At 42.4% G+C, this 18,112-nt stretch overlaps 1 protein-coding gene across 1 annotated transcript in view; it reads left to right on the top strand.

The window, feature by feature from the left end:
- The first annotated feature begins 354 nt into the window (after window positions 1-354).
- Dpy19l4 (dpy-19 like 4) overlaps window positions 355-18,112 on the top strand; it is a 44,958-nt gene continuing 27,200 nt past the window's right edge. Inside the window, exons 1-6 of the mRNA XM_055603425.1 lie at window positions 355-476; window positions 5,118-5,225; window positions 10,157-10,281; window positions 13,421-13,511; window positions 13,763-13,884; window positions 14,614-14,759. Coding sequence (XP_055459400.1) covers window positions 461-476; window positions 5,118-5,225; window positions 10,157-10,281; window positions 13,421-13,511; window positions 13,763-13,884; window positions 14,614-14,759 — 608 coding nt within the window. The 5' untranslated portion in view covers window positions 355-460. The remainder of the gene's footprint in view (window positions 477-5,117; window positions 5,226-10,156; window positions 10,282-13,420; window positions 13,512-13,762; window positions 13,885-14,613; window positions 14,760-18,112) is intronic.

Here is an 18,112-nt window from a genome sequence, read left to right as displayed (position 1 = left end):
GGTTCCTCCGCGCTTGAGCCTCAGTTTTCTGTCTGTAAAATGGGGACGGACTTGGGGACTGGATCTGGGCAACAGTGCGTGACTTCCCGAGTCCAACCGCAGCGTCACGAAAAGCTTGCTGTAGCTCAGGCTTCCCTGTGCGGATCACAGAGGAGGGCCGGCGGCGGCGAACACGCCCTCCTCGCCGGAGCACGGCCAACACTGGGCCGGCGTGGGCTTGGCCCAGGCGCGCTGGCGAAACGCTCCGGCCGGCCTCCGCTCCCCGCACTCTGGTTCCCGGAGCGCCCGGGGGGCGGGGGGGACCCAGTTGGCGGCGACACCAGAGGGGGGCGGGTCAGGAAGTGGGGGCGCGGCAGCCGGGAGCTAGCCGGAGCTGCCGCGGGGTTTGGCCGCACGGAGAGGTTGGGGGACTCCGGGCCGCTGAGGGAGCGGGAGGGCCGCCCGGGCCTCCGCGGAGACGATGGCGAAGGAAGAAGGTGACGGCTCCGGCGTGCAGCGCGCCAACCGCCGCGGCGGGCTCGGGAGAGGGGCCCGGCCTGGCTGCGGGCCGCAGGGCGCGGGGTGGGCGGGGGCGCGCGCCCCCGAGTTTGCAGGGAAACCGGGCGCGAGCGGAGAGGATGGCCCCAAGTTTTTGTCTCCGGGAGTGGGACACCAAGGTGGAGCTTAAAGTTGGGAGTCTCTCGGAGAGGAAGCTGTTGGGGAGTGACGGGGCCGAGGATCCGGAGTTGCTCCGTAACTGCAAAGCGGGACGGGCTTGGGTGGGTTCTGGGGGAACGTGAAAGCCTTGGGCGCACCCCGCGCGGGGAACTGAGGCAGGGATCCGGGATGGGATGGACACGCAGAACCTGACGTAAGGGGTAACGAATGGCCAAGGGTAGGGGAGTGTAAATGGTTTTAGAGGACGAGGAGGCCAAAAGGACTTCTAGGGTTAAAACTGATGGATTGAGACGGCCTTGGTGGTGCAAGCCTGTAATCCCAGCACTCTGTGAGGCACACACAGCCGAATCTCTGTGAGTTGGAGGCCAGCCTGGTCTACAGAGTGAGTCGTTAGTCCAGGACACCAAGGCTACACAGAGAAACCAAACAAAAACCAAAAACCAAAATAAAACAAAACTGATGGAGAGGACTTTGCATGTCCCTCAGGGTCAGTGTCAAGGAAATTATTTAGCCAGCAATTTATCTAGAGAGGAGAAAAACAGGAAGCAATAAGCAACTTAGTAACCAATGATACTTAGTGTAAAAAAAGTATTTGTGGCACAGTAACTCATGGTATGGCTGTGCATGATTGAGCTCTTAGACATCACTCTTGGCTGAGCAGTTACATGCTGCGTTTTGCTGGAAAAGTTTTAAGCTTACAAAGTGGAGTTGTGAATATGATCCGTATTTCATCGGATTTAGACTCAAGCTGTTGAACAAAGGGTACACGAAGGGAGTTTGAAGAATTGAGTGGAAAGCCATTTTTCAGAAGATTATTAGAAGTTCCTGCTGACTGGGACTTGATGTCCTGTCCCTGAGGTCACGATTTCATCATTCCTCCTCTTCCTGCAGCTCTTTGTGTTAAGATTCATCCACATTTAAGAAATTACCTAGAAACAGGCCCCCAGAACAGGTAGTTGGTCAGGAAGAATGTCATTCCACTTGTTTCTTCAGCATTACCAGTGTTTGTAGTGTGTTATCATTTGAAAAAAATTTTTTGTAAATTTTATTTTTGTGATTAGCTACAGATCTGTGTGGGTAGTTGATAAACCAGTTTGTCCCTGTGTGCATATTTATACTTAAAACATGAAAAAAAAAAAAAAGTAATGCAGCATTACTAAAACTTAATATTGTAAATGTGCAAAAATGCCAATTAGGATATAATTATTATGCTTAATAGTATGATGTGGAACTTGCTAAAAGACTATCGTTTTGTAAAAGTATTTGGCTATAAACTGATGAAATTTTTGATTACAAGAATTGTAGATAATCCAAAAACAAATGTGCCTTATTTAGGACAATTAGTCAGTGGCAGTTTTATTAAAATACGCTTTCTTTCAACAAATGTTTAATTCGTGGTTGGGCCTCTACTCTTTTGGGTACTGGGATATAATAGTCAGCAATGAATGAATAAATATTTGTTGTAATGATGCTTGTGATAATATTTACAGCAAACACGTCTATGTTGGTATTTCCCTGAGCACTTTCTGTTTACAAATCTTGTTTTATTCTGTTAAAATTAGGCCAGTCTCTGTATTTGTATTTGAATCCAGGTGCAATTTGTAGCTTTTGGCTTCCTCTTCACAGGTACTTGGAGCCTCTTTGTTGTTCAGCTGTCTCTGGAAGTAAATGTTCTTCCAGGTGTCCCTCCTGATGAAGTACAAGTGTTACTTACATTTATACTTGCAGAAACAGACATAAAGCAAAGAAAGGATGATGGGCTTTGAGCACAGCAGCATTAGCATTTTTCTTGGATCCTCTTTGTCTAGTCTAGATGGGTATCTAGAAGCCTGTTTGTAGCTGTCATTTCATGTGATGATGGCCGGGCTAGAGATTGAAGTAGCAGATTATTCTTATGGCTATGTATTCATCATTTAATTTGCCTTTTTCTTCTGTTAAAAAAAAAAAAATTTTTTTTTTTTGGCTGTCTTGGAGCTCACTCTGTAGACCAGGCTAGCCTCAAACTCAGAGATATGTTGTGTTCATTTTTAATTTCTACTTTATTTAGGGTTCCTTAAAGCTTCTCCCTTCCAACGCCCCCAACCCTAGGCAGGTGAGAAAGGGGCCACAGACCCTTTTACTTCTCCTGGCTATTTAGGGTTAATGGGTTCTTTTAGGGCTATACAAATTCCTCATCAAAAGCAACAAGTAGTCACCTCCATCTCTCTCTCTCCCCCAAGCTGCTGTGTCACAAAGTGTTTCTGGTCTCTCTAAACTGCCACTTGTCACATACCACTGCTTCAGGTCACACTTTTTCTTTCTGGGCTCTCATATTTATATCCTCAGAGCCCTAGCCCACACCCCTCTTCGTGCCACATGAGGCAGGTTGCTAACAGCCGGCAAAGAGCACAGCCTGCATGAGACAGTTATCAGCTGTGGACGAACTAAAGCCCAAACTAAAATCCCACACTTGGGATTAAAACAAAAACATATTTACATAACATAACTGAGTTTTTAAAGAAACCAAAACTTCCACTATAGAGATTCATCTTCCTCTGCTTCCCTCTGGAGTGCTGGGATTAAAGGTGTGGGCCACTACCATAGGCTTCCCTGTCCACTTTGGCATATCCGTTATTGCTCTTGTTCAGTTCATGAGTAGGCAGACATGTTGGTGAGACTTTATGGGTGTAATTTATGACATTCCTAGTAGACACAATCTCACAGCAAAGTCCTCTATTCTCTGGCTCTTAGAATCTTTCTGCCAGTCCTCCACAATGTTCTCTGAGCCTTAGGTATGTGAATTGTTCTCTAGATGTACCCACTGGGCCCGGCTCCACAGCTTTGCGTTTTGATTGGCTGTGGTTTGGATAGTTGAGGCGTACACTGTGTGCATGTAAAGTATGGTTAGGAATCACGGGACGAAAGAAGTCGGTGAGAGAGGGACTGGATGAAACTATACTTAATGTATACTTCACCTTTTTCTTTCTACACTGTTGTTTAAAGACACCTTAGTAAGTATGAATTTGCTTGGAAACAGTTTCAGAATATTTGTTTTATTCAAGTGTCATAGTAAAGCTAAAGAGCTGTCTGTCTGGTTGGAGGAACCTATTCTTTTTGCTACCAGTTTCTTTCTTTGATCTCACATTTTATGGCTTAAAGACATAACTATGAAAAAAGAGAAATAAAAGCCTGAGTCATACTATTGGCTGGACAGGGCCACTCTTTTTTCATGGCAGTTACTCATCTCACAAGGTAATTTTAGTTATGTTGTCTATCTCAAATTCTTGTTAATTTGGAGTCTCTTATTTTTTCATTTAGAATTGACTTAGTGGTTTAGATATAACATTTGCATTACATTTTTTTTAAAATTAGAAATAGAAAAGGTAAGCATTTTGGTATTAGGGCATTTTTCCAAGTGCTTCCCATCTGTATGATAAGACAGAAAGCTAGCACCTGTGTTTGTCAGCGTGCACATTGAACGACCACTGTAGAAGCGCTTCCAGGATTGTATTGAGGAGAGGCTGGCCAACAGCTCAGCAGTCCAGCATTGCCTACTATGCTCAGGACCCTTTGTTTAGTTCCAAATTCTGGAAAGAAAAATGGTGGTGTGGGGCAGAAGAGATGGCTCAGAGGTTAGGAGCACTGGCGGATCTTCCAGAGGTCCTGAGTTCAATTCCCAGCAACCAGATGGTGGCACACAACCATCTGTAATGAGAGTTGGTGCCCTCTTCTGGCCTGCAGGTGTGCATACAGACTGTACTGTACATATATATGTATATATATATATATATATATATATATATATATATATAATAAATAAAGAAATTGTTTTTAAAAAAAGAAAAAGAAAAAAAATGATGGTGTGTGCCTGTAATCTCAGCATTTAGAAGGCTGAGTCAGGGGCATGAGAAGTTTGAGGTTACTCAAGAACCTACCTTTAAAAAGAAAAAAGCATAATTTTATGAGTCATGCATTGTATTTTGATCAAAAATTATTAACCTACAAATGATGGATTTGATAATCTCAGCTAAAATAAGAAGGTGAATAATCCCTCAAATTCTTTTGGAAAAAATTTAATTTACTGTGGCACATTTTAAAACAGCATCATTTCAAGAGAAGAATTTGTATTCTTTTAGCAGTTGGACTCTGAGAGGCAGAGGTGGTGTTAGGGTCTATACATTTTTTGCTTCTGTTCGTATACTGAAGACAGTTTTGAGGAAGGTGGCACAGTGGGTCTCAATGTGACCGGCTTTAGCCATATGATCCCAAGTTACTTTTTGTCATAGAAGATACACTTGAGTCCTTCAGTATCAAAGTTGTGCCGTTTGTGGCTTTATCAACCAGGGAGGCCCATTAGAGACAGGGCTTGAGGATCTGGCCATGTAGGTGACCTTTGCTTGCCACATAACAAACAAAAGCTGACCCACTCGAGATCCTGAAGATTGATGGAGACATTGCAATAATGTTGTCAATATTTTTAGGGTCAGCTGTAGAACCCCGCCAAAGGAAAAAGTCGAAGACATCAGGAAGTCAGGAAGCCAAAGCAGAGAAGGCCCGTAGAACCCCAGCCCCTCAAAGAGCTTCAAAATGTAAGTCACTTGATCCAGTGTGCTACCGTTCAGGTAACCCTGCTGGGAAAGTACGTTTCCATCATTTTAATATGTGAACTTTCTGAAGAGATTTCTTCTTGTGTGTGTGCTTTGAGATGTTGAGAACTAAACCTAGGGCTTTCGAATACTTGCTAGATAAGCTCCCTACTGTGGAACATGCCCCGTCTTAAATAAAGGTATTTTGAAGTTCAGTTTATGCTTAACAATTAATTTTTGCTATAGAACAGCCCCTAAATTGTATCACCTTTCAGTAAATATTTACATCTTATTTATGGCTCATGTTGTGGCCATGATATGATAAGTGCTTAGTTCTTAATATGTTACATGTTTCAGTTCCAGGTTAGCTGGTGTGGCTTCATGTGTCAGGAAGGAACAGCCCCTGTTTGGGACATGTTTTTCTTGGGACAGAGGAAAAGAGCAGGAAGGCATGTAGCGTCATAGTTTCTCCTGGAGGCTCTACTAGACCGATCCACTGTCACTTCTGTTCTTGGTCCAGACAAGTGCTAGTCAGTCCAGACAGTAGCTTACAGAAGCACACGTGACTGCAGGAAACTCTCAGACATGTCATGGTCATGTGTAGAAATGCATACTCTTCTGTTTCTATTCATTTCTTTATTTTGTCACATTGGGGACCAAGCCCAGGACATGTGGCTCACACCATTAGTGAGCCATCCTTTTCCTCATAAGTATTTGCCCCTCTTTCTCAGACAAAATATACCCTCCCTTGCACTAAAGAAGACATCTAATCTTATTTTGTCATAGCATCAGATAACTTGAGTTTTAAACTCAAGCATCAGGGCCAGCTAGGACTCATTCTGATCTTAAGACCTATGAACTGAAAATACAAATTATCTGCGCTGTCACAGTTCCTACGAACAGTGGTTTGCTTCAAGGACTCAGGATCTTAGGATATAGTTGTCCTTAAAGCCATGATTTGCTATAGTGAATAACACAACAGTACAGGGCAGAGGTCTTTTGAGAAAAATGTGTACGTTATAGGATGCACACTTCCAAAATTTCTCTCCCAGTGGAGTCATACAGGGCTTTATCTCTTTTGTAGTTTTGTCAGTGAGTGGAGCTCATTAGAAACAGCACTTGGGTTTTTAGGTACCTTGTTTTTTAGTCCTTGTAGGTACTCTGTGCTTATCACATGACCAAGGTTTAGACTCCTGGAAAAAGCATAAACCACATTGTACAAATAAGGTAGGCACACTGAACCACACTTGTCAAAGAATGGTAGAAACTCCCTTGAAATCCAAGTTCCCAGATGCCAGCTAAGAGCCTATCTTGTAAGAAATCCTGTCCTGTGGAGCTGACTCAGGCCTGCCTTGGAAGTGTTTTAATATGCTGCCTCTCAGTAGACATTATTAGGTAGTGTGGTACTGGAAATGCTTGTGTTTGAAAGAGCTGGAGATAAACATTGCAGTTCTATAGCAATTCAGAATCCTGCTAAGCACATGCTGTCTCCTTACCCTGTGGTAGGAAATCTTTTGAGTGTCCTATTGTGTTCTTTGGGAGTTTCTCAAAGTTCATTTTTCTTTATGGTCCTTAACTTTGTCTCTCAAAGACTCCTCTTTCCCTATTATCTTCTTTACCTGAAGAGAGCATTAGAGCTGTGTCACACATAGGGGCCAAACAGCTTTCTCAGATTGCTTCCTTCCTGTAGAAAGTTAAGGACATATACACACACTGATACACACACACACATATATATGTATATACACATATATACACACATATACATATGGATATGTGTACGTACGTACGTACATACATACATACGATGTTAGCCTGGTGGTGCACACCTGTAATTCCAGCACCCGGGAGGCTGAGGAAGGAGGACTCAGAGCTCAAGGCTGACAAGCAATACAGAGTGAACCTTGTTAAAAACAAACAACCTACACAGTGGCAAATATTTGATAATACTGTTGCTGTCAGTAGATGCAGTTATTTTTTTAAGTTTACGTATATGTGATTTTATGTGTATGAGTGTTTTGTCTGCATGTGTGTCTGTGAACCACATATATGCCTTGTGGCTGCTAAGGCCAGAAATGTGTGTCAGCCTCCCTGAAAACGGAGTTACAGATGATTGTCAGCTGCCATGTGGGTGCTGGGAGTCAAATCTGGGTCCTCCGGAAGGGCAGCCAGTGCTCTTAATCACTGAGCCAGCTCCTGTTTTTATTAAGTACTTGTAGGTGTGTGTGTCTGCATGTAGGAATGTGCATGTGATTGCAGGTGTCTGCAGAGGCCAATCGTGTCAAATCCCCTGGAGCTTGAGTTCCAGACAGTTGTGAGCCACCAGAAATGGGTGTTGGGGACTGAGGAAAAGCAGCACTCTTAAGCACAGAGCCATCTTTCCCATCCCCTGCTTAGTAGTATTTCGTTGTTTGACTATATGTAATTGTTTCTTTGGTTAAACGTTGAGTTGTTTTCAGTATATAGTTACAAGTATTCCTGCTGTGAATGTCCTGTTTGTGGACATGTATCTCATGGGCAAACTCATGGCTTCCAACTCCTGAGCTGCTCCTTCACCCCAGCCTTCCAAGTTACTGGTCTTCAGCTTTGCAGCTGCAGCTATAGCTAATTAAGCATTTGGGAGCTCACTGTGTAGACCAGGCTGGCCTCAAAGTCAGAGATCTCCTGCCTCTGCCTTCTGAGTACTGGGTTCAAAGGTGTGCACTGCCATGCCCAGATTACTGTTTGTTTTAAGGGTTAGATACCAAGCTGTCATTGCTTCAGTTACTTCATATATTTATGGAAGTGTGCTTACTTAGCACAGCAGTAATAACCGCTATGTTCTGCACTCTTAGCATTACTGATCACTCAGCGCTTTGGGGACAGGAGGTATATGTGGAAATATGTGTGTCTATATTCTGTATGTATATGTGTGTATGTATTTGTCTATGTGTGTGCTCATATATGTGATACAGTAATTATATCATGATATTAGAAGCAGTAACTTGAAAAAAACCAGGCATCGAGGTGTATACCTGTGATGTCAGCGCTTGGAAGGTGGAGGCAAGAGACTCAGGAATTCAGGTACAGCCTCTGCTGTGTAGTGACCTTTTGTTCAGCATAGGCTACATGTGACCCTGTCAAAATCCAAACCAAAGTCAAATTTTAAGACAGTTTTATTAAGGGTCAGTGTTGTGGCTCACACCTTTAATTTCAGCACTTGGGAAGCAGAGGCAGGTGGATCTCTGAGTACCAGGCCAGCCAAAGCTACATAGTGAGACTGTGTCTCAATAACACCACCACTACTATAAAAAGCCAAAATGATAAAACAGTTATATCATACTAGCACTAATAGTTAGTTTATTGAATAGAATGTAATTTTTTTTATGTAAATATATATATTTTATATGATAATAACATTTGCAAACTGAGTTTTGTTTGTCTTTTGGTGATAGGGATTGAGCCTGGGCGATGTCCTTGCTAACACTGCTAACCCACAGCCCTGAGATTTTTGTTTAACTGATCTAATAAATGGAAACGTTGATTGCCCCAAAGTCATCTGCTTTCAGTAGCAGAGCATCGGGTTCTGTGCTTCCCAGCTGTGGTGGGGCTGCATCCTCCTGTGTGCAGAGCCAGCTGAGCTCTACACTGCTTCATCAGCAAGCCATAGTTTATAGGATATATGTTGCTTATTCTTGAAAGAAAGAGAGAGAGAGAGAGTGTGTGTGTGTGTGTGTGTATAATATATATATGAGTAATTCAGAATGAGTGTAGTGCATTCCTTTTGATTACTTTTAAAGTCAATGGGCATTTTTCTCATCTCTTTGTCGGAGACAGGATTTGTTTCTGTAGTTCTATAGTTGGCTTTTTTTTGGGGGGGGGGATTCAGACTTTATTGGTTCAATCAGAAAAAGCAAAGGCAACATAACTATTATTCCGGGGGTGTCATCCACAGACTTGAAAGCAGCTTTTTTTTTTTTATGTGTTTTTTTTTTCTTTTTTTCTTTCACTTTTTATTTTCTTTTTTGTTTTTTTGAGGCAGGGTTTCTTTGTGTAGTCCTGGCTGTCCTGGAACTCACTTTGTAGAACAGGCTGGCCTTGAATTCACAGAGTTTCTCTGCTTCCTAAGTGCTAGGATTAAAGGCCTGTGTCCCTACACCTGGCTTTTTTTTTCATGTCTTAACCAAGTTTCAGTGTACTGTTCTTTAATATTATGCATATTTAACTTGTTGTGAAACAAATCTCTACAATGTGTTCATCATGTAAAATATAGACCTGACTTAATTTTTTGTTTACTTACTTTGTGTGTGTGTTTGTGTATGTGAGCACACATGGAGATCCGAGAGTAGCTTTGGGAACTAGTTCTCTTCTTCCACCATGTTGGTCTGAGCATTGAACTCAGGTCATCATGATTGGTGCTGGGGTGTATTTCCACTAATCCACTAATCTTACTGTCGCTAGACTTGAGAATATCTTTCCCTTGTTAGCATTTCACATTAGTATGCTACGTTTGTTCCAAGTAATGAACATGGATGTGTTGCCCTTAAATAAGGCCTATGCTTTATTCATATGTTCTTAGTTTTTAACCTAATGTCTTTTTATTTTTGTTGCCATGTTGTTTTTGGACTCTATGCTCTGACAGTTTCCTAGGTTTGTTTCTGATGACCCTGACATCCATCTGTCTGTCTTTCCACCTCTTCTTTCCTTTGCTTGTGGTGGGGATTAACCCAGGGCTTCACATATGCCAGGCAAGCATTCATTCCGTCAGTGAGTTCTCAGCCGGGAAGCATCCAGCGAGGGGCCTGTAGGATGGGCTTTATTGCAGGTTAGCATTTTGTTGTGATTAGATTGGGGTTATGTTTCTGGAGAGAAACCATTGATCTAGGGTGCCATTTTAGTCACTTCATTTCAAGACAATGTATTACTTTTTGATTATCTTCAGTATTCTTTTTCAGATGTATCATTTCAACGTTTTGCAAAGATTTTCATTGGCTGTCTTGCAGCAGTTATTAGTGGTATGATGCATGTTTTCTACTTATCAGCTTACCATGAACGGAAATTCTGGTTTTCCAACAGGCAGGTAAGAAGAATTTTGAGATTATGAAAAGTGTTTTCAAACTAATTACTAACTTGAGCATTGTGTTTCTTAGGAGATCATGTGTATATATGATAATTATAGCAAATATTTTATTTATTAGTATTAGCAAAATGCTGTGTAGAATGCTCAAAATGCTCTTTGAGACAGTTACAGTATCACCCTTAAAATATGTAGTAAGCTGGGCATGGTGGAATATGCTACTAATTCTAGCACTGGCATCCAGAGAAGTTGCAGATGGGACTCATTTGTACAAGTGAGCGGTGGGCAGTTGCAAAACAAGTGAGTCCTTGAGATTGGGATCAAAAGGAAATGGTGATAAAATGGTCAGAACAGTGCTAACGTCTTCCAAACTGAGTGCACCTGGTTCATCATAAGCTGATGTCAAGGACATCAGGCACGCCCTTAGGGTTCTTGAGATACGATGTAGGTCTGAAAGTTCCGTGCATCACTCTAGAAATTTTGCCTGTTTATAGTATGCTGAGAAATGGGGAAAAGAGATCAGAGGTCCTCAGGAGCAGCCAAGACTCTTCCGTTGGAAGATGGCTGTGGTCAGTCAAACCGAATCTCTCTAGTGACTTTCAGTAAAGTGCTGTGGTATTGGTCAGCCTCTTTGTAGTTTTGGTAGCTCATACTTCAGAAACAGCATTAAAATATTTTTATTTTTAGACTATATAATTACAGTTGTATAATCTAATTTTAGAATTAGATTTTATAATTACAATTTTGGGAGAAGGTTTAAAATGATTAACAAATACAACAGGATTTAAATTTTATATTTTATTATAGTTTCAAATTATATTTATTAATTTTTTGTCTATGTCTGTGTGGTGTAACAAGTATCTTGAGCCACTAAATCATCTAACTGGCTCTAATAATAATATTAAAATGATGACTCATTTTTAATCTTTGGCTTTAAATTATGTATATTTATTTCACTGAATCCTTAATCACTATAGTTATATTTGAAATTTCATCCTTTGACCTTTGAATAAATTTGCTCTCAAAGTTTACTTAGCTATATGGAGTTTTAAAAGGTTTGAGCTTACATTGGTGGGTTTTGTTTGTTGAGTTTTACCACTGCTTCTTTTTGAGCAAGTAGTTAAGCTGACTGATTTGTGGGGAACAATGAATATGAACACTTGTAAGTGACTGGGTACTGACTGCATCTGCATGTTGGTTTAGCTATCGCTGTGGTCTGCCTTTCCCTTAAAAGTCTGTGTCTTAGGCAGGGCACATCTTTAATCTCAGCACTCAGGAGACTGAGGCAGGTTGATCTCTGCAATTTTGAGGGCAGCCAGGTTTGCACATTAAGTTCTAGAAGAGTCAGGGCTGTACAGCTAGGCCCTGTCTCAAACAAACAAACAAACAAACAAACAAAGTAAACAAACAGGAAAAAACACCTCTGTCATGATAGTTGTCCCTGCCAGGTGTAGGAAGCTGTCAGAAAGTGACCTCCCTCTCATGTTCTTTAGGCTGCCAGTCTGCAGTGTTTCAGATCAGGTGATTGTATTGTATAGGCAGAATGGAGACCACTAGAGGCTTGAAAATGTAGGTATTCATGAAGAACTTAGTATAAACAGATGAAGGGCATTGACAGCGCTTTCTCAAAACTGCAGACTTTTCTAACCCACTTTAAAATTTGTCTATATTTTAGTAAGCTCTTATTTACTTATTTATATGTTTATTTATTATTTGGGTTTTTGAGGCAGAGTTTCTCTATATCCCTGGCTGTCCAGGAACTTGCTCTGTACATCAGGTTGGCTTAAAACTGAGAGACCTGTGCACCTCTGCCTTCTGAGTGCTGGCATGAAGGGTGTGTCCCCCACACCCAGAGAGTTAGTAAGGTCTGTGTGTTTCATATGCACAGTTAATTTTAAGGATGATGGTTAGAGTCATCTTTGAAATCTTACAAAGAAACAAGTCTGTTGTTTTGCTTTTGAGACAAAGTCTCACTCTGTTAATTAAGCTAGCCTAATTACTATATAATCACTATATATGGTCCAGTCTGGTCTCAGACTCAGTGATCCTGCCTCATCCTTTTGGGTGCTGGAGTTAGAAACATGAACTACCACACCTAGATGGGAAAATGTTCCATCCCAAAAAATACTTTTAAGAGAAATTCATTTAGGTCTGTCTTAGTATATTTGGGCTGCTGAAACAACATATAAATTAGGCTCAAAGGCCACCAGCAGATTAGCAGAGTTAGTATTTAGTGAGGTCTCTCTCTTCCTCTCTCTCTCTCCCATCTCTCTTTTCTCTCTCTCTTTGCTTGGCCCTGCTCTCTTACTTTCTGAGACAGAATGTCACTATTTAACAGTGCATGGGTAGAGCTCACAGATCTGTCTGCCTTTGCCTCCAAAGTGCTGAGGTTAAAGGCATGTGCCACTAGGTCTAGACCAGGACTTCTTTCTTGATCCATAGGTGACCATCTTACTGTGGCAGAAGAGACAGGGGAACTCTGGGGCCTGTTTCATAAGGGTACTAACCCTGTTCAGAAGGTTGTGTCCTCATGACACACCCACATTCCAGATGCCCTTTTTGAAATGTCATCACAGTAGCAATTGAGTTCCACATACAAGATTGATCTCTATCTAGGGATGCTGGCATCTAGACCATAGCAATTTTTGGATGGGAGGGTGGTTCATTGGTAAAATAGACCTGAAAAACATTTTCTCTTGGAGACTAACGGTGGGAGACATATATGGAAACCGAAATGTTTACAATAAAGAAACTCATAGAACTGTTTAATCTAGCCCTTTCAAGACACAACTACAGAGCTGTTTGTAGGTTTCACGTTTATCTAAAGGCAGGGTCTCATCATGCAGCCCAGGTGGGCCGTGAACTCTCAGTCCTCCTGATTGACCCTTTAAGTCCTAGGATTATAGACATGATAGATAAAACTTTTACTTGTATGTATGCATATATGTATTTATCTTGTGTGTGTGCTTGTTAATATGGTAGTTAAGGAAAATGTAAGTATCTCCTTGACTAAAATGGTAAATCCATGTCATGTCAATTTAAAATATGAAGAAAACAAACAGAACCAAAACATTAGAAGATGAGGGAAAAGAAAGTGCAGCTGACATTTACAACTGACATTCAAATACTTATTTCATTGTAGGAACTTGAACGAGAAATCACATTTCAGGGTGACAGTGCTATTTATTACTCCTATTATAAAGACATGTTAAAGGCGCCTTCATTTGAAAGAGGTATGTAATTGTAATAATACTCTTCTAAAATGAAACTGTTCTTAATGATTAAGAGCTTTAGAATGTGGGAATTTGTCTCAGAATGTAGTGATTTCTCTTTTTGTACATAATAAAAAAGTTGGGAAAATGAGGCATCTGGTGTTGCATTTGAATGTCTTTCTTTTCATATTAATTGTGGTGACTAATGAGTGACATGTTGACTCACTGTCAAAGCAGAGCAGTAACCTGGAGAGAAATATTTATGTGTGTAGGTGTGTACGAGCTGACCCACAATAACAAGACCATCTCCCTGAAGACCATCAACGCCGTGCAGCAGCTATCCCTGTACCCAGAGCTCATTGCCAGTGCTCTCTACCAAGCGACCGGCAGCAGTGTATGTAGTTCTTCTGCAGATTGATTCATGGGTGTGAGTGTTTTGCTTGTATATCTGTATGTGTACCACATGTGTGCCTGGTGCCCTCAGAGGTCAGAGGGCATTGGATCCTCCAGAACAGTGGTGCTCAACCTGTGGGTCTCGATCCCTGTGTGGGTTTCATATCAGATATCCTGCACATCAGATGTTTACATTATGATTCAAAACTGTAGCAAAACTACAGTTCTGAAGTAGCAGTGAAATAATTTCCTGGTTGAGGTTCACCACAGCATGAGGAACTATTTAAATGTCACAGCATTAGGAAGATTGAGAACCACTGCTCTAGAAGTTACAGATGGTTGTGAGCCACCATGTGGGCTCTGAGAACTGAATTGAAGTCCTCTGTAAGAAGAAAATATGCTCTTAGCTACTGAGCCATCTCTCCAGCCCTCTCTTTTCACTTTATTTAAATTTATTTATTTTAAGATTTATTTATTACACAGTATTCTGCCTGCATATATGCCTGCACACCAGAAGAGGGCACCAGATCTCACTACAGGTGGTGGTGAACCACATGTGGCTGCTGGGAATTGAACTCAGGACCTTTGGAAGAACAGCCAGTGCTCTTAACCCCTGAGCCAGCTCTCCAGCCGCCTCTTTTTACTTTAATGTCTATTTTCTTACATAGTCTTGTATCCTCAGGTTGTTTAACATCATCCTCTTTATCATTCCCTCTCTTTTTGCCTTTAGGAAATTATTGAACCAGTGTATTTCTACATTGGCATTGTTTTTGGATTACAAGGAATATATGTTACAGCTTTATTTGTTACAAGTTGGCTTATGAGTGGCACATGGCTAGCAGGAATGCTTACTGTTGCATGGTTCCTGATTAACAGGTATGAAAGGTGTTTAAATTGATATTTACAATTTTTTTTGTAGCTGTGGTAGTCAGAGAGTGTCAAAAACATTCCCATTCTTAAAATGCTCAGCCATAAGCTGCAAACCTGTCAATTGTTAGGCTGCGAGGTATGCTTTAGTCAGGATTCCCCTCAGGGCCTAAGCTGGCCACATGATCACTTGAAGAGCAGGCCTGGGAAGAGGGCTCAGTGGTTGAAGCACTAGCTACACAAGCATGAGAACTAGAGTTCAGATTCCTGGAATCCATGGCAGTGCTGGGTGGATGTGGAGCCGCCTGGAATTAAGCTCTTAGACGGCTTCTGGGAGCCAGTTGGTTAGCCAGACTTACCACATTGCTAACTTTTTGGTTGATCGAAAGACTCTACCCCAGTGAATGAGATGGAGCACAATTGAGGAAGAGTACTGAAGTCAGCCTTCGCTTACACATGTGCTCCCCAACCCATGACAACACTGGCACACACGCACCACACATACACACGAGGGTGAAACAAAGCAGAAGTTTTCTCCAGCTGGTATAAGTGGCGATGTCAGAAGAGATGAGTAGGATGCACTGGACCACACTGGGTTGAGGCAGAGGAAATGAACTCTTTGAACATGTAGTAAGCTAGTGAGAAGACTGCTAAGCCTGATAACCTGACTCATTACCAGGACCCATATGATGGTCCAAGAGAGAAGAGTCCTACAAGTTGTTTATGACCGCCACTGGTACACGGTGGCAGGCACCTGCCTGAGCTTTAGGTACTCCTGGTCTGTTTAAAACCCTGACTCAAGCCAGGCGTGGTGGGGCACGCTTGTAATCCCAGCACTCAAGGAGGCAGAGGCAGACAGTGAGTTTAAGGCCAGCCTGGTCTACAAGGCGAGTCCAGGACAGCCAAGGCTACACAAAGAAATTCTGTCCCCAGTACAAAAAACAAACAAAAAAAAACAACAACAACAAACACTTGACTCAAAAAACCTCAACCTACCCCATTATAGTGGCACACACCTTTAATCCTAGCAGTCGGGAGGCAGATGCATGCAAGTGGATCTCTGTGAGTTTGAAGCCAGCCCACTCTACGTAACAGGTTCTAGGACAGCCAGGGTTCTTTCATCCTGCTGAGGAACAGCATACAGCTTTTTACAGCTAGGCAGAGACTCTACTACTGAGCCTGTTCCCTGGTTGTTTTTGTTTCTGAGACAGACTCTTGGTATGTTGACCAGGCTGGTCCCAGACTTACTATGTAGCCCACCGTGGCCTCAAGTGCACTGTCCTCCCCAGTGCTGGGGTCACAGACACACACTCATGTGACGCTGGAGATGGAACGGGTCTTTTTGCATGCTGGGTGAGCACTCTACCAACTTAGCTATATCCCTTGCTGATTTTTCTTCATGTTCTTACATCTGGGCGTTGCACTGTGGTATCTCTTCTGGGTTATTTAGGGAGAGCGGTGTCTTATTTTATCGATCAGGGTTTTTAAAATAAAGATTTATTTCTTTGTATTTTATGCATGTGGATGTTGCCTACATGGATACCTGTGCACCGCATGTATTCCTGATACCCGCAGAGGCCAGAAGAGGGCATCAGGTCCTTTGGACAATTGTGAGCTGATACGTGGGTGTTGGGAATTGAACCTGGGTCGCCTGCAAGAGTAGCCAGTGCTTTACCTCTGAGCCATTTCCCAGCCTCCTTGGAGGCTCAATCCTGAGTACCAACTCAGCAAAGAGAAAAAATTGCTTCTGGAAGCAGGTGCTGGCTCAACTCGCATGGGAGCTGCACTGCTAAAGCAGTCAGTTTAGTTTTCTGTGTTGCCTGCCTTTTCTCTTCTCCCTTCAGGTATTCTACTTCACAGATTTTTCTGGCTTTCTTTTTAACCAACTCACACTTGACAGTTTGCAGCTTCTGATCTTACCTGGAAGTCATAGCGTAAGCTATTTTAAGCAAAGAAGTTTTCCCTAGCTTTGTTTCCTTTCAGTTTTTGTGTTGAACCCAGGCCTTGTGCCTGCTAGGCAAGTACTATACCACTAAGCCATACAGTTGTCCTCTGATTTAAGTCAGTGTGTGTGTGTGTGTGTGTGTGTGTGTGTGTGTACACACGTGTGTACTAAGAGCCTTGTTGCATGGTAGATACTAATGTTCAGTAATATCTCATTGTAGTTTATTACTCCTTTTTCTCCATGAAAGGTGGGAAGGGAATTTAGTTTTCAGCATGGTTGTAGAAAGACAGGTGAGACCGAGCACCAGGATCTCACACCCATCTTTCCCGGGGTTTCCCTGAAGGAGAGTGGTGAGAGGTATACATAAATAAGCAGTCCTGATCAGGATCTGGTACGTTTGCCATTGATTTTCAGTTTTGGTTCTGTGAAGTGGCTCCCTGGGGAGAAGTTTCCACTGACATTTTGCTCGAGGGGAGCACGTGGTTGCATTGTAGGCTGTTTGCTTCTGCTTAGCGGATTTTTGGGAAACAGTTTCGTTCCCGTCAGGTAGTGATGCATTCTGTTTCTAGGGCTGTCTTCTCAGGGTGTGTATGGCTCTTGGACGCAAAGTGCCTGCATCGGAGAGTGACCACACTGATTTCTCATAAGGCTTCTTTTGCTGATTTGCAAGCAGCTGCTTTTTCCTTGGAATCCTTATTTGAGTGTGGTTTTGGAGATTTTAGGCCGATGTGCTGTATCTATTGCTTTGGGTCTGCGGCAAGGAAGAATTTTAACAGGTGGTAGGTGTGTGGTTCTGTCATGGCAACCAGGAAGCAGAGAACATGGTTTTAGTTTGCATGCACTGAATGACCATTGATGTGCATGTTCTTAGTTGGTAAAGTCTCTTCACATTCTTCCCAATTTTTCTTTTTTCTTTCTTTTTTGTTTTGTTTTGTTTTGTTTGTTTGAGACAGAGTTTCTCTGTGTAGCCCTGGCTGTCCTGGACTTGCTTTATAGACCAGGCTGGCCTCAGACTCACAGAGATCCTCCTGCCTGAGCCTCCCGAGTGCTAGGATTATAGGCATGTGCCTCTGTGCCTAGCTACATTTTTTTTGATTGAAATGTTTCTGTCACGTCTCTGTGCATACCTTCTATTTTATAGTGCTGAGGGTTGGACCCAGGGTATGCTCTGGAAGTACTGTAAGTTTCAGCTACAGTCCTACTTTGTTGGGGTTTTTTGGGTTTTGGTGGGGGTCAGTTTGAAACCTAGGTAGGCCACAGACTGTGGTATTCCTGTCTTGGCCTCTTGTGCTCTGTGCCACCATACTCAGTTCCTGTTTTCTACAACATTGTCCACCTTCTGATGGTTGAGCTGGCGTAACACTGTAACGGGTGATGGAGAGAGTACACGGTAGTAGCTCTATAGTATAGGCTGTGA

This window comes from Psammomys obesus, unplaced genomic scaffold (assembly GCF_907164565.1).
Source record: "Psammomys obesus unplaced genomic scaffold, mPsaObe1.curated_primary_1811, whole genome shotgun sequence".
NCBI lineage: Eukaryota > Metazoa > Chordata > Mammalia > Rodentia > Muridae > Psammomys > Psammomys obesus.
Note: the sequence above shows the minus strand (reverse complement) of the source record. Positions and strands in the feature narration are given on the sequence as shown.